This window comes from Mesoplodon mirus (assembly GCF_964341445.2).
Source record: "Mesoplodon mirus genome assembly, chromosome: 9".
Classification (NCBI taxonomy): domain Eukaryota; kingdom Metazoa; phylum Chordata; class Mammalia; order Artiodactyla; family Ziphiidae; genus Mesoplodon; species Mesoplodon mirus.
In genome coordinates, this window is record NC_138985.1 from 72,393,254 (window position 1) to 72,407,627 (window position 14,374).

Here is a 14,374-nt window from a genome sequence, read left to right on the forward strand (position 1 = left end):
AACCCAATACTTCTAGAGGCAAAAACAAGCAGGAGGATAACATGCCAAAAACGAGAGGTTTGGAAGGGAATAATGAATAATAGTCAATAAAAAAGGAGGATTGGCTGTTACTTTTTGAGCAATTACTATGTGCTAGGCACCATGTGAAAACACTGTATATACTTTTTCTCATTTAATTTTCTCAAGAGGCTGTGACATACAGGTGCTAAGTATAGAATTCTGATGTGTACTGTAGGTGCCATTCTTAGTTTTATTATACTGAGAAGGAAGTAGATTCCTAGAAGGTAGCACAGCTATTGAGCTATGAAGTTGACACCTGTACATGAGTCTCTGTGATTCTTGAGCCCACACTCAGCTTCCCTGGTGACATGGAGAGCTGCACGAATGTTACCAACTGAAAGGAGACAACCCATGATGGAGAGTCTCTAGAGCATGACACTCTTTGGCTTTTGTTTAAACTTTATGTCAGCTTCTTCCATGTGATCCTTAGGTCCTTGAGTTAGTTGAGGTCAGACTCTTTAAGATTCAAATAAAAGTAGCTTGATCCATCACATGAATACAATAGACTATCCAGCATCCCCGCCAGAATCTCCAGGGATCCTTGGGGGATGGCTTATATTTTCTCTAGTCACCACTGGCTTTGTGTTTCTGCTTCTGCTGTTTTCTCTCTCTTTGTTCCCTTTCTCTTTCCTCTATTCTCTCCTCCCCCTCCCCCTTCCCTCCTCCTCTTCCTCTTCCTTCTTCTTCAACATCATTTTGTCCTTTCAGGGACAGCCCCCCTCTAGTCTTTTCACATTCTATCGTTCTATTGAGTCAAGGCTTGCGTAGCAGATTTCACTGAAGGTTTACCGTCAATGGGGATGATTACTTTTCAGGGAAGCACAGTGAATAACATAAAATGAACTATTAAGCTCCCTTTGTGCTTAAAAGGTCTTAGCTATTTTGCCTTCCGGAAAATTTCACTGTTTGCCTCTTTTGTTTGGGCTCCAATCTCCTTTCCTTACTGTCCACACTTTTTCCTTGAATATCTGTCTTTTCTTTTATAGCTTGCTTTCCCCAATTCCAAAACATCTGCTCATTTATTTTCCTCCTTCCCAGCTTCTCATGGCCATACCTTGAAGCCTTATCTTTCTACAACCAAATTGGCAAATAAAAGTATCTTGTTAAACTAAGGCAGATTTCTCCTCTTTGGAGGATTCTGCTGCTAATTCTTCATCTAACAATGTTTGCCTTCCTGCTGTGTATACACACACACACACACACACCCCTACTTTTAAAGTAAATACAAAGGTATTCTAAGAACAAAGCAGAATTGTTTAGACATGGCTGACTAAAGGCACTTCCACTGATTTGTGTGCTTCTTGGGTTGCCAGCTTGTTCTTGTGCCCCTAGGATAGAATTAGCCAGTTGGCTGTTGTTGAAATTCTCGTGCTGTGGGTCATGGTGGAAGCAGTGTCCTGTCTAAGTGGGAAAGTCATCACAGAGGAGGTGTCGTTTGGGGCCTGGCCTTGAAGATAAGTAGGCTTGATTAATGCTTTGAAGCTGGTATCATGGATATTCTGAGTCAAGTCAGAGGTTTCTCACATGAACAATGGCTGTTGTATTGAATGCAGATTTTTCTGTCTGTTCATGGTCATAAGACAGACTACAAAAGGAACATCGAGTCTTAGGAAACTTGAAAGTCATAATTCTTCCAAATGAGACCTTTTACAGTTGGGCTAAGCCCCTGTAGAACAATGTGGAAATGGCTTAAATTAGGCTATGCATGGAGTCTCTGAACCATTGTTTTGAATGTTTTATCTTATTTTGAGCCATGATGACTTTGGGATTAAAGTAAGATTGTATGTTTTTTGAAAGTAAAAAGAAACATACCCACAGAACAGAAGACAGAAAGGAATAAAAAGGAAACAGAGGGATGCTTACTAGATGCTGAAATCTTAGACTAATTAGACTATTGGCTTGTTGGACACTGATTTGCTGTTCAATTCTCCCTTGACGGAGATTCATTCACACAACATAACATACCTCTGCCTTTTGTATGACAACATTCTTTTCCTCTCTTTTCTCATTTTCAACGATAGCCTCATCAGAGGTTTGTGTACACAAAGTACCCAGTGCACCTCTTATTTATTTATTTGTTTTTGGCTGCGCTGAGCCACATGCGGGATCTTAGTTCCCTGACCAGGGACTGAACCCATGAGTGCTCCCTGCAGTGGAAACGTGGAGTCTTAACCACTGGACCGCTGGGGAAGTCCCCCAGTGCACCTCTTAGGGTGACACAGCCCAGGATCATATTTGAATTATACCACCTCTAATAATTATAACACTTATCATCTGCCACCTATTGGGTGTGTTTAACGAGTACCAGGCTCCGTGCTAAGAGCTTTACACCAATATTTTTAGGTAAAATTTACATTTTCTAGAGGGATAATTCAAGCCATTGGTCACATTTGTTCAGGGGGATAAACTCATTGAAGAGTCTTTTTGTTCAGCAGTCTACTGATGTATCAATCCACCAGTCCAACCATCTACAAAAGATAGGAAAAAGGCAAACCAGGTTATCACAATTTGAAAAAAATACTCAATTGAAGTGGAGCTATTTTTAATTCTTAAAAGACAGAAATGTCTCTCTGATTTGAACAATTCTAATTCTGAGAATAGCATTTAGCATGTGCTCATAGGATTCCAGCATTTCATTGGGCCTCCTAATAAATAGAGATTGCTTTTAACCTTTTTACAGGAAGAGTGTGGGTATAAATCTGATGAGTGATGATTAATCTTTGACTTCTCAACTTAGTCCTTAATTGAAGTAATATTTCAGGGATGTTTTATGTGATCCAGGGAGTAGAGACTCAAATACTGAAAGAAAGGAGGATATTGGATTGTACCCTTTATTCGGAGTTGCTTTTTTGGTCCTTTGGGTCCCCAGTCAAATCCTCATGTCAGGGGAAACCAAGGTAATTCTACAAGCGGTGTGATGCCAGTGGAAGGTTGGACCCTGGGGGAGTTAGAGTCTGCCTCTCTGTGCTCTGAGTTAGCGTCCCCCTTTATGCTAATGGACTTATCATTTCTTCAACTGAGATGCTATCTCATTAGTTCTTTTTCCTCATCCTAGTCCTTCCTGGGATATCTTGACTTCTCCTGCCTCTTCCCTGCCAATACCCACTTTCTGGATAATTTTATTTATTCTTTAAGATACAGCTCAGGCATCACATCCTCCAAGAAGTCTTCTTTGTCCTCCCTGTCCCCACAGTTCCCAGATTGGCTTCTTTCCAGAGCTGCCCATCCTGCTGTATTGAAATCATCTTTTGTGGGTGTATTTCCCCAGTAGACTGAGCTCTATCAGGATAGGATGTCTTAGTCATCCTGCTTCACTATGATGAACTCATAATAAAGATTTGCCGAACTTAAAGGATTCAGTGTGGAATCAAAGTCTCTTTAGCAAAAACTCTCTAAACTCATGACTCCTGGGGATCCCCTGGGAACATCTGACCCAAGGCTCTGTTTTTGTGCACCAAAATAGCTGGTCTTGTGAGAATGTTTAACACGCCTGTGATGTAATTGCTGATGATGAAGTGGGACATACCTGGCTTCTGTCTTGCTAACACTATGCCATTGCTTCCCTCTAGGTCAGAGGAAAGTATTTGACCTCCCATTTGGAAGCTGCCTCTTTCGCAGCGATGTTTATGACAATGGATCCTCTTTTCTCTATGATAACTGCACTGCATGTACCTGCAGGGTAAGGTGGTTCTGAGGGGCGGTGGTCCAACACTGATAGCATTTTTGGTTTTCAGTGTTAACATAGCCAAACATGATAATGTGTTATTTATGGGAAGGAGGCCTTATTGATGTCACTTTACGAGTAAAATCATACTTCAAGGTCACAAGAATGTTCAAACATAGGACCCAAATTACAACTCCCTGTCATCTTCCCAGGACCAATAAGTTAGCTCCTGGTGGTGAGAATTAAACTCTTAGCGGCTGTCCTTCCTAAAGGACTTTCTAAAAAAATCAGACAAATGCACGTGGCAATGTTCTCTGGCTCTAATTATTCAAGATGAATTCCTCTGATACACCTGGCAATAAAAATGGCTTTAATCGCATTCAAGAGAAAAGAAAGGCATGGATTCACAGTTTATCATAAAAATAAACCTGGTAGCTTGGGAAGAGAGTATTTATGTGTTGTTCGTTGTAGCATTTCTTACTTGAGTCATTGCACACTTTTCTCAAAAGGCAATCACAAGTCTAGTGACTGGTAAAGAAAGAATTCCACAGCTTCAGAAATTTAAAGGGATACATATCACACGTTTCTAGACTATGTTTATGTGGTGATTTATTTCTGAAACTGAGAAAATCATTTATATGGAGGACTTTAGGATCATTCATTAGTGAGTTAACCCAAACATCTGTGTGACGGGAGTTTAGAATACATTTTGGTGGTGATAGTTGCTGTTTTGTTTTTAATAGCCAGAGGGCTATAGAGGGAAGGAGGAGCTTTTCTCAATGTCAACTATGAGTCAGTATCTGGGATTAGAGTTCAGAAGTTCCTGGTTACTCGAGGCATGCTTTGTTAAGTAGCATGCACTTCTTCAGGGAGGTGGCCCAGTAAGGTCTAAACTGTCTGTTCCCTGGCACTGAGCAGTGAGTAATTCTGAAGCCCGGGAATACCTTCCTGAGGCTCCGTCCTCTCTTCCGTGGTTTGTATTATCCTGTGCTAAACATATAGCCACTCCTGCCTTGGCCTCCATCGTCAGGACTTCTCTTTCTCTACAGGAATTTCACCGGTTATAGCTTCCTCTTGGGGATACTGAGCCTTTGATGAAACACATCACATTTCCAATTCTCTTGATTACAGGAAAGCCAGGCATCCCAGGAATGGAAATTAGTTATGCTTGCAATATTTTGGGTCTCATTCTATTTTTTGTCTTTTTTTTTTTGCAGACAAATTTTTTTTTTAAATAAATTCATTATTTATTTAGTTTTGGGTCTTCGTTGCTGTGCGTGGACTTTCTCTAGTTGCAGCGAGCAGGGGCTACTCTTCGTTGCAGTGCACGGGCTTCTCATTGCGGTGGCTTCTCTTGTTGCGGAGCACGGGCTCTAGGTGCACAGGCTTCAGTAGTTGTGGCACGCGGGCTCTAGAGCGCAGGCTCAGTAGTTGTAGTGCACGGGCTTAGTTGCTTCACAGCATGTGGGATCTTTCCAGCCCAGGGCTCGAACCCGTGTCCCCTGTATTGGCAGGTGGATTCTTAACCACTGCACCACCAGGGAAGTCCCTTGGGTCTCATTCTTTAAGAGATTCTTTGAGAGATGATTAGGCAATATGCCCCAGTACTCAAAAGAAGTGCAACCATTCCTTCAAGATGTTTTTATCAGAGTATGAGTTCACAATCATTTCTGGGAAATTGGATGCTTGAAGAATCAGGCTGCAATCATTTGGGATGATCAGTATTGTTTTTTATCTATTTAGAGCTTCCCTCTCCGGCATCCCCACCCAATGCCATGGCAGGTACAGGAAATAGTTCTCTGAACACAGTATGGTTTCAGGTCTCCATGGCTTCAGATTTAAGGATTCTTCTGCCTGCTGTGTCCTCATCTTCTTTAAATTTGATTAGCAAACTCCTCTTCATCCACAGCAGCCTATCTCAGGTGTCACCTCCTTTAGTGAGGCTTTCCTGACCCACCTAGATTGGTAATTGTTCCATCTTCTCTACTACCCCTACACCTTTACTAGTTCTGTTTACATTATACTGCAGTCTTTGTTCAGATGGTTCTCTCTCCTCTTCGTGAGTTCCTTGAAGACAGAGCACATCCATCCATCTCTGTATTCTCATTGCTTAACCCAGTGCCAGGCAATGATCTAATGGGTACTGTGTGTGTGTTTGTGTGTGGGGGATGGGATGGGTGGGTGTGGGTGTGTATTTAATGAAAGTTGGGAAATCTACCATGAAGTATGCATTATTCGAGAGCTAGTGAGTGCCCTTGTTTTTCAAACTTGAAATCAAGACATACAGTTTGACAAAGGATTTTTTTTCCAATTTATGAGTTGACTTATAATAATTTCTATGTGCCAGGTACTGTGCCAAGTACTTTACATATTTCATTTAAACTGCACAATAAACCTGAGAAGTAGGTATTATCATCTCCATTTTGAAGATGAGGAATCTGAGGCTCAGGGAGATGGATTTGCACAAGATAACACACTTAATAAATGAACTGGCATTCTACCCTGGTCACCCTCAGAGTTTAAGTGGCCTCATTTAAGGTCACACAGTTTATGGAAGAGCCCTAGAACCCAGTCCCAGCTTTGGAACTGCTTGTTTGCTTCCTTTGTGAACATAGAACACAGTAAGGAATTTCATCTTAACGTGGAACATGAGCTCTAAATTTTTACTCTTTGATCAAAGATACGCTAAACCTTTACACTAAACTTCTAGAAGGTGTCATAAAGCCATGGAGGAGAACAGAGGGAGCACAGTTAATGAAGGCTGCAAAAGAGGAAAAGTGTAGGAAGAAAGAAGGAAGCTTCTTGGCCCACAGTGACCCAGGGCTTCTTGCCACACATTGGCTCTAGCAGAATCATCAGTCTCTTGAGCATTAAATAATAAACCCTTGGAAGGTGGGGAGCATATGTCACATAGCTTCTTCTTCTTCTGGTCCAGATACTAAGTCAGCAAATAACATTTTGAAGTGAATGAAAGATTTATGGCAACAAATTAAAATATGGTATCTTCAGGATATGTTGTTTTTTTTTTTTTTTTGCGGTACGCGGGCCTCTCACTGTTGTGGCCTCTCCCGTTGCGGAGCACAGGCTCCGGACGCGCAGGCTCAGCGGCCATGGCTCACGGGCCCAGCCGCTCCGCGGCATGTGGGATCTTCCCGGACCGGGGCACGAACCCATGTCCCCAGCATCGGCAGGTGGACTCTCAACCACTGCGCCACCAGGGAAGCCCCAGGATATGTTTTAAAGCAGTTAGTTGTGGGTTGTTAAAGGAAGGCGAGGTAGGGTGTTCGGTAGAGGTGGAAATGGTTTTTAATTTCCAGTTTGCCTTTGGGCCCCCAGGACTCTACTGTAGTGTGTAAGAAGAAGTGTTCCCACCCTGGTGGATGCAGCAAAGGCAAGGAGGCCTGTTGTGAGGAGTGCCTTCTACGAGTGCCCCCGGAAGACATCAAAGTGTGCAAGTTTGGAAACAAGATTTTCCGGGTATGTCACGAGCCAAGCTCATGGGAACTGTTGTACAATACTGAATTGTAAAAAGCTCCTGACAAAATGCAGATTGCAGTATTCCATCTTTTGTATATACATGTGTGTATGTGTATAAATGTACTTATTTATATTACAATATTATATATACATATGTATTTAGAATCAAGGACACACAGGGACAGAGAAGCAACTGTTTGAAAACGTGTTTTTCTTTGGCTTTACTTTTGCTTTACAAAATACTTTAAACCTGTAAAACATTATTGCCCTTTCCAAATGTGGTGGCCAGTGGCTGGGGTTGAGCTGAGGATGTCCCCCGGATGGTACAGCTGCGGGTGCCCAAATGCCCAGGGGCATCTCCAGCAGTCGGAGATGCTCAGTGCTCCTTGCCAAGACCCTGATTCTTTTAGAACTTTTCCACTGAAATTACCTTTTCGAAGAGAGATTTTCTCATTTGGAAGATGTTTGGGTGAGGATGTTCACAGGGTCTGTGGCCAGCAGAGCAGGTGAGTAAAGGTGAGAGAGCTCTGCCCCAGCCGAGCTAGAAGGGCTGTCTGCTGCCCATCTCAGGTATGTTTTACATCGTTTTCTAGCAGCCCGGGTGGGAAGTTGTGCAGCCACCATTTAAACATCTGGATGAAGATGGTTGGCTTTGTCCAAAGTGCTTCCCAACTAGTCTGTTTTCCCCAGGGGTGGAGGGAGTCTCTCTGTATCTGAAGGCAGCATCTCAGGATACCATGAGAATCGAGACCCTCAGAATCAAGTCAGAGACAGAGGCACCTCAGGCCTGCTGCACCTAGCTAGACTTCCTATTACAGAGGTGGAGGGAGAGTCTTGATTCTTACGGCATCTGTAAGAAGCCCTGATGTGTCATGCCTAAGGGAAGGCCGTCGTGTGTGTGTGTGTTGTGGTTACACCGGGCTTCCAGAGCCACTCACGTGTCCACTTTACACAAAGCCTTCCTCTGTCTCCAGACCCTCCAGACGCAGTAGGCTCACTCTGATAACAGTTTTGTGTGCAAAGTGCTTTCCAGGCTCCTCGCAGAAAGGTCCCTTCATATAAGTAGATGAGGCCTGAAGTAATTTACAGAGTCCTAGAAATGTGCACTCAGAGAATTTGCGGTAGTCAGATGCCCTTGGAGACAGACTCAGTCAGAGAAATAAAAGGCACTAGAGAGTAGGTAGTCCTTAAAATACCTTCAAAAAATGAAAAGGAAGAGAAAGGGAAATAGTCAACATCAAAGATCTGGGCTAGTTTTTCTGCTTTTAATAAAATTTGCTGCTTAGATCCATAAGCCCAGAAGGGAATCCTTGCTTTGCCTGTAACCTCTTTTCTCACAAACAAGGATGCACATTCCTGCATGTTCTCCAGAGGTACAGGGTTTTTGTGACTGGGCATTTGACAATTGCCAATTATAAATCCAGGGAGTCAAAGAAATTCCTCAAACAGCCCTTTCTGGACTAGAAAATGTGTCCCAAAGTGCTACCCAGCTTTTTGGGAGGAGAGTATCAGACAGGCAGGGACATGGGACAAATGGCTCTTGGAATTTTCTGTCTGGGCTCCACATTTTCAGACGGCTTGCTGGTCAGGTGTCCGCCTGGCAATGGGAGTCATATGAATTAGCCTCTGTTCTTTGCATGTTCGTGCCCTGTGTGGGCCAGAACCATGTCACATCTGGGAATGAACTAACCACCTGCGGATATCTCAATTAACTGCTGGCATCTGGGGCAGCTCAAACATTTCAGTCCTATCAGATGGAAAAATTAGACCCTTATGGTTGCATCATGTATGAAAACTCTTGTTTGTCTCCCAGGGTGGAGCTAAGTAAACAATGTAGGAGGTGCAAGATGCAAATATGACTTGGTTAGATGTACGAGAATTCTTTTCATATCCTGGAGGGGAAATGCACACACACACATACACACACACACCCCCTCCAATCTTAGATGTAGGTGAACGCCTCAGAGTAATTTAGTCTAATGATGGCATCCGTCACTCAGGGTAAGAAATGCTTTCCTTGGCAGACAAATCCCAGCCTGCTGGATTAGCTCCCATCAGCCTCCAGCTGATAGCAGAATCCTGTGCTCTCTCCTGTAGGATGGAGAGATGTGGTCCTCTGTCAACTGCACCATCTGCGCTTGTGTGAAAGGCAAGACAGAGTGTCGCAAGAAGCAGTGCATTCCCATCAGCAGCTGCCCTCAGGTATGTGTGCAGGTTGACTTTCTCTCTACCTGAGCATCTTGAGAACCATCCTGTGTGTGGCATGGTCACCTACCATCTTCTGAACACAAAATCCAGAGCCTCCAAAATTGCCAAGTCCCCAAACAGCCACATGTCCCTTGCAAAGCTTGCTCCTTCGCTTTTATGGTTCCCGCCCAGATTCTAGCCTAGCGAAACAATAGCTCTTACCTTGCTCCATTTCTTACGGACCTCTCCCAGTTCTTTGTTTCAAGGTCTCCAACTCCTGTTTGATCTGCTCCCTTGTTTCTTCTGCTGGGTTTTCTGTTGAACACCATAACCATCCTTTGCATTTTCTGCTTTCTCTCTCATTTCTCAAATCAGAGTTTTCTTCCCATTAACCATTCAAAGGAATATGTGGTTGTTTATTAGTAAATTTCCCAAGGGGTTTCACCTGCCCAGCAGCACCCTCCAGCCCCTTTACTGAAGTGTTCCCTCTCTAACCCTGGCCTCTGTTGTAGCCCCAAATGGAAATAGCATCCTTATGGAAATATCTCTTTTCAGAAACCCACAGTTCCAGCGCACTGAATAAAGCAACCATTATCTTCCAAAGCATGAACTTCATTGAATTCACCTCAGCAACTTGAAACCTTTCAAGGTTTTATGCATTTTGGGAAAATGTCAAGCCTATTCAATACCGTCCAGTGAATGAAAAATTGCATCCATATATTCAGGACATGTCTTCCCTTCTCTGTTAGAGACGGCTTTTAATTTTATTCACATCTGTTATTATTATAAACAAAAAGTTGCTGTTTTTACTTGAGGGCCAAATGAGGCACAAAAAAACAACAGCTGTTGCTATTGCACAACTGAATAAAAGGGGCAGAAAAAAAAGAAAAAAAAAACCCTAATTAGTCTTGCTTTAAAAAGCCTCAGACATAAAACTGAAAACCTCCTATAAAAGAAACAAAAAACAAAAAACAAAAAAAACCAGGCAATACAATAAGGAGACTTGAGCATGGTCTGCTTATAAATATTCATTGGGAAAAATGGGATCACATCATCTCTGCCCGTCCTCGGGGAACCCTTGCTGCTAATGAACTCTGGCAGCACATGTTAGTAATAATGGGCTTCCTTATTCTACAAGACAAAAACAGAGGGCTGTGCTGCAGGCGTGATGGTTTTCATTGTCCTCTTGCCATGGGGAGGTCACCGCTCTTTCAGTCACCAGCATCTCATTAGTGTCTCTTCTTTGTGGACCATATTTGGGCCAGGAGCATCCGTCCCTCCAGGCGGGCCTGTTCCTGCCCCACCCCTCCTCGTCTTGTCAGAGCCCATCAGGCAGTGCCCGGCTCCTGCCTCAGGGCTTACTTACCTTTCTGTTTCTAGGCATTTTTCCAACCATTCCTCTGGTTCATACTTTCCCTCCTCAGGGGCCAGCACAAGCACTTTGGAAGATAACTTAGTTCTACCATGGAAATCCTGTTAAACACTTACTTCCCCTCCCCTGCATTGCCTGGGGAAATTAAAAAAATTTTTCTGGAGAAGCAGGCTGTATTCCTGCTCTGTCCTTCCTGGCTACTACACATCTCTTTTTCCAGAAGTATGCGTGCCTTGTTGAAAAAGAATTCTGTGGTTGGATTCCCTCCCTGACAGTCCCCCAGGGGCAAAGGAGTGCCTTTTTTGAGAGGGACTGAGGGTTCCACTGGGGACAAGGTCGTTAGGACACTGTCATCTCATCAGTGTTAATATGTACTGAAACTTTCTCTGTAGTCACAGGACCAATCTTGTTTGTTGCTGAGACCACCCCTCTGAGGTGGGTGTTGTTACTAGACCCTTCTTACTGATGAGGTCGCAGCGGGTCCAGAGTTCCACAGCGAGTTTCATGTAACTCAGGAGCGCAGGCTTCATAGCTTGCCCTTGATTTATTCCCTGCCTAATTTAGTGATCTGACCAGCCCCATTCTCACTTCCTGAAGAAGGGAGCTGGCTGTTTCTGTCGAGGTGCAGATGTAGGGAATCATAGTCACCCTTTGTTGAGGACTTGGTTTATACAGCTCTGCCCCGTTCCGTTAGCGTACCTGATGCCACCCTCCGGTGCTATCATTTCATCAGCCTGAGCCAACCTCCTTTGGCTTTGTCCTCAACTGTTTTCAGTCACGAGAAGCCGAAGGAGACCTCTGTGCCAAATAGAAAGATAAGAGAGGTCTTGGCCATAAAATTGTCATGGTGCCCCAGCCATGGGAGGGCTGCCAGTTTTAAGTCTCATTCAAGGCTATTGTCATAGCCTTTAATGTACCTTTTAAGGCTTAGCTGATGCAAAAATGAATCAGACATGGTTCTAATTCTTCAATAATCAACTAGCATCTTGGGTTTTTTTTTTTGGTTAGTATGATTGTTTTTAAGTACCTAAATCTATTCCAGATGCAATTGACAGGTAGTAAACCAGTGTGTGGCCTTGACACAAGTCTTGGGCCACCTCTCTGTGGTCTGTTTCCTTAGTTTCCTATAAAGATGGGAAAAGGGCATCTATATTTAGAGGGTTGTTGTGAAGCATAAAACGAGATAAAGTAAGAAGAACGTATAACATTCTTTCTACTGTATAGCAGATACCCAATAAATGTTAAGTTCTCTTAAAGATTAAGATGAGACCTCTCTCATCTTAAAAATCTGGAGTGGAAAGAAGGTGGCCCATAAAGTCACACAAAATTAGGTTTGATTTTGGGTTCTACTACCCTTGTGTTGCGTGACATCAATTTCTTCATCTATAAGAAGGAAAATGCTCAGCTCATAAAATTCTGGTGCATCTTAATAACACAGATTATAATAACATAATATTAATTAAACCCTAATATGTTCTTAATATTAACTTATAAAATCCTTACAATTAACCTGATGTTAGATAACCTAGGGGAAATATCTAGTAGGATGTTTGTTTCATAGCATGTGCTTCCTAAATGTTAATCTTCTTCCACATTTCTTTTTCCCTGTGATTCCATTGAGTCAGAGATAAGAAAGATCCATTTTCTGATAAGGGTCCTGAGAATAAGCTTCTTCCTTTAAATGTCAAGCATCAGCAAAAAATTGAAAGAAATGCAGTAGAGGAGATTACACTGTATTTCCAGAAAGGTAATGGAAAATTACTCAGGATTTCAAAACCCTCAGCCTCATTGGCTTTGACTACATAATAGTGACTTAACAGGGATAGCATACTGCTTTCTGAAAGAAGAAATCAGACTGAATTTGATCTGTAGCACAGATATTGTTCATATGCATAGGCCCAAGCTTGGGTTACTGTTTATTTTTGGGCCCTTCCAATAAGCAAAGACAGAACGAAGGCCTTGCATGGATTGATAGCGTGACAGCCAATTCCCATTTCTGTGTGTGTGCACTTGGTCTCTAGAGGGCTAGATTGGGGTATCAGTGAAAAGGTGGAATCCAGACTGTCTCCATCTTCGCTCCATGTGAGAAAAATCACACCAATGAGGCCTTTAGATATTGTATTTCTCGGAGGATAAAAACAGGAAAGCTTTCTGAATGACTCTGCCTGGCCATAGAACCTGATACTTGAAACTTCATTTTTACCACCATCATCACCATCTGGGCATTGAGTTCAAATACAGCTGGGACTGATTTCATTGGTTTGTCTGGTATTAGATTTAAAAAAGAGTTTTGTCCTCAGCAGACCCTGTTTCTTAACACTGAAATCTTATTTGTTTTTCTCTTGATTAGGGTAAAATTCTCAACAGGAAAGGATGCTGTCCTATTTGCACTGAAAGTAAGTTTGTTAAAAATATGCTATTAATATTTATTTTGCATTTTATAGTGCAACAAGAAAAACGGTGGTGTAAGTTTTCAGCCTATTTTAGTTCTGTAGGTCTAGGATGGGATCATCTCACCTTCCTACAGACAATTTAAGTCAATGGTAATCCTCGAACAGAAGCACAACTGAGACAAATGTAGATGTTTCCTTTGGAATTTGTTGCTCTGAGAAATTTAGAAGACAAATGGTCTGATGAGGTTTTAGGAAGGACCAGATAACTTCACGTGCCTTTTAACTGCTCATAGCATTTGCAGTCCTAGCGGCTAAGATAATGACATCCAGTAAAACCAAACATTATATATAATCTAGGAGAGATTCTCCTTCTGTCATTATGAAGCCAAACAGTTAGGCTTCTTCCTCCCTCACCCCCACCGTTTTGCCCTTTCACTTGGGCACATCCCATGTCGCTGTTGGTAGAGAGAAAACAAGAGTTCATTAGGTTGGCAATGGTTTGGCCATCCTGTTATTTTTAACTGAGCTTTTGAAGGTTCTCTCTAACATGTCTTATTCCGAAAGCCGTCTGGGACTGTACTACCCACCACGCAGAGAGCATAGCAACAGATTTAATGTCATCCCCACATGTAGGCATGCCCGGATCTATTAGCAAACCACTGTTTTAGTCCCCTCACGTTCATATGCTTTCGAGATAGCTTTCTGAAGTGTTTTGTTAAAGGAGGAGTATTCATAATGTCACTGTCAAATTAGTATGACAAGCAGGATTAACCAAGCCATGGAGTCTATTAGAAGGTATTTTTGAGCCATTCAGGCCTAGAGAAGTGGGCTTTGATGACAGCTGAAAAGCAGCTTTCACATGGGAACAAGTGTTCCCATTTAGACAATGGATGCATAGGTTCGTTGTATATATTGCCATATATACATATATTACTATATATATATACACATACATATCTATATCTCACCAGTTTTTGAGACTGAGAGATATTAGACAATTATACACTATACACTGGATGAAAGTACTGGCTGAATTAATGAAAATTAAATTATAAATTTAATAAAAGAATTTTTATTTAAAGGTAAGGAAGTACATAAAATAACTCAAAGGAGGCCAACCAAGTATGACTTAGTAGAGCCTGGGAGTTATGCACAAAGAAGAATTAGCTATGATTAACACACCAGTTGATTTTAAAACATGTGTATAAACTATTACATTTA

General features: G+C 42.3%; 1 protein-coding gene across 2 annotated transcripts in view; it reads left to right on the forward strand.

The window, feature by feature from the left end:
* BMPER (BMP binding endothelial regulator) overlaps positions 1–14,374 on the forward strand; it is a 255,227-nt gene that overhangs the window by 141,652 nt on the left and 99,201 nt on the right. For both annotated transcript variants that reach the window (XM_082632885.1, XM_082632886.1), the window contains exons 8-11: positions 3,630–3,739; positions 7,061–7,201; positions 9,299–9,403; positions 13,111–13,156. In XM_082632885.1, coding sequence (XP_082489011.1) covers positions 3,630–3,739; positions 7,061–7,201; positions 9,299–9,403; positions 13,111–13,156 — 402 coding nt within the window. The remainder of the gene's footprint in view (positions 1–3,629; positions 3,740–7,060; positions 7,202–9,298; positions 9,404–13,110; positions 13,157–14,374) is intronic.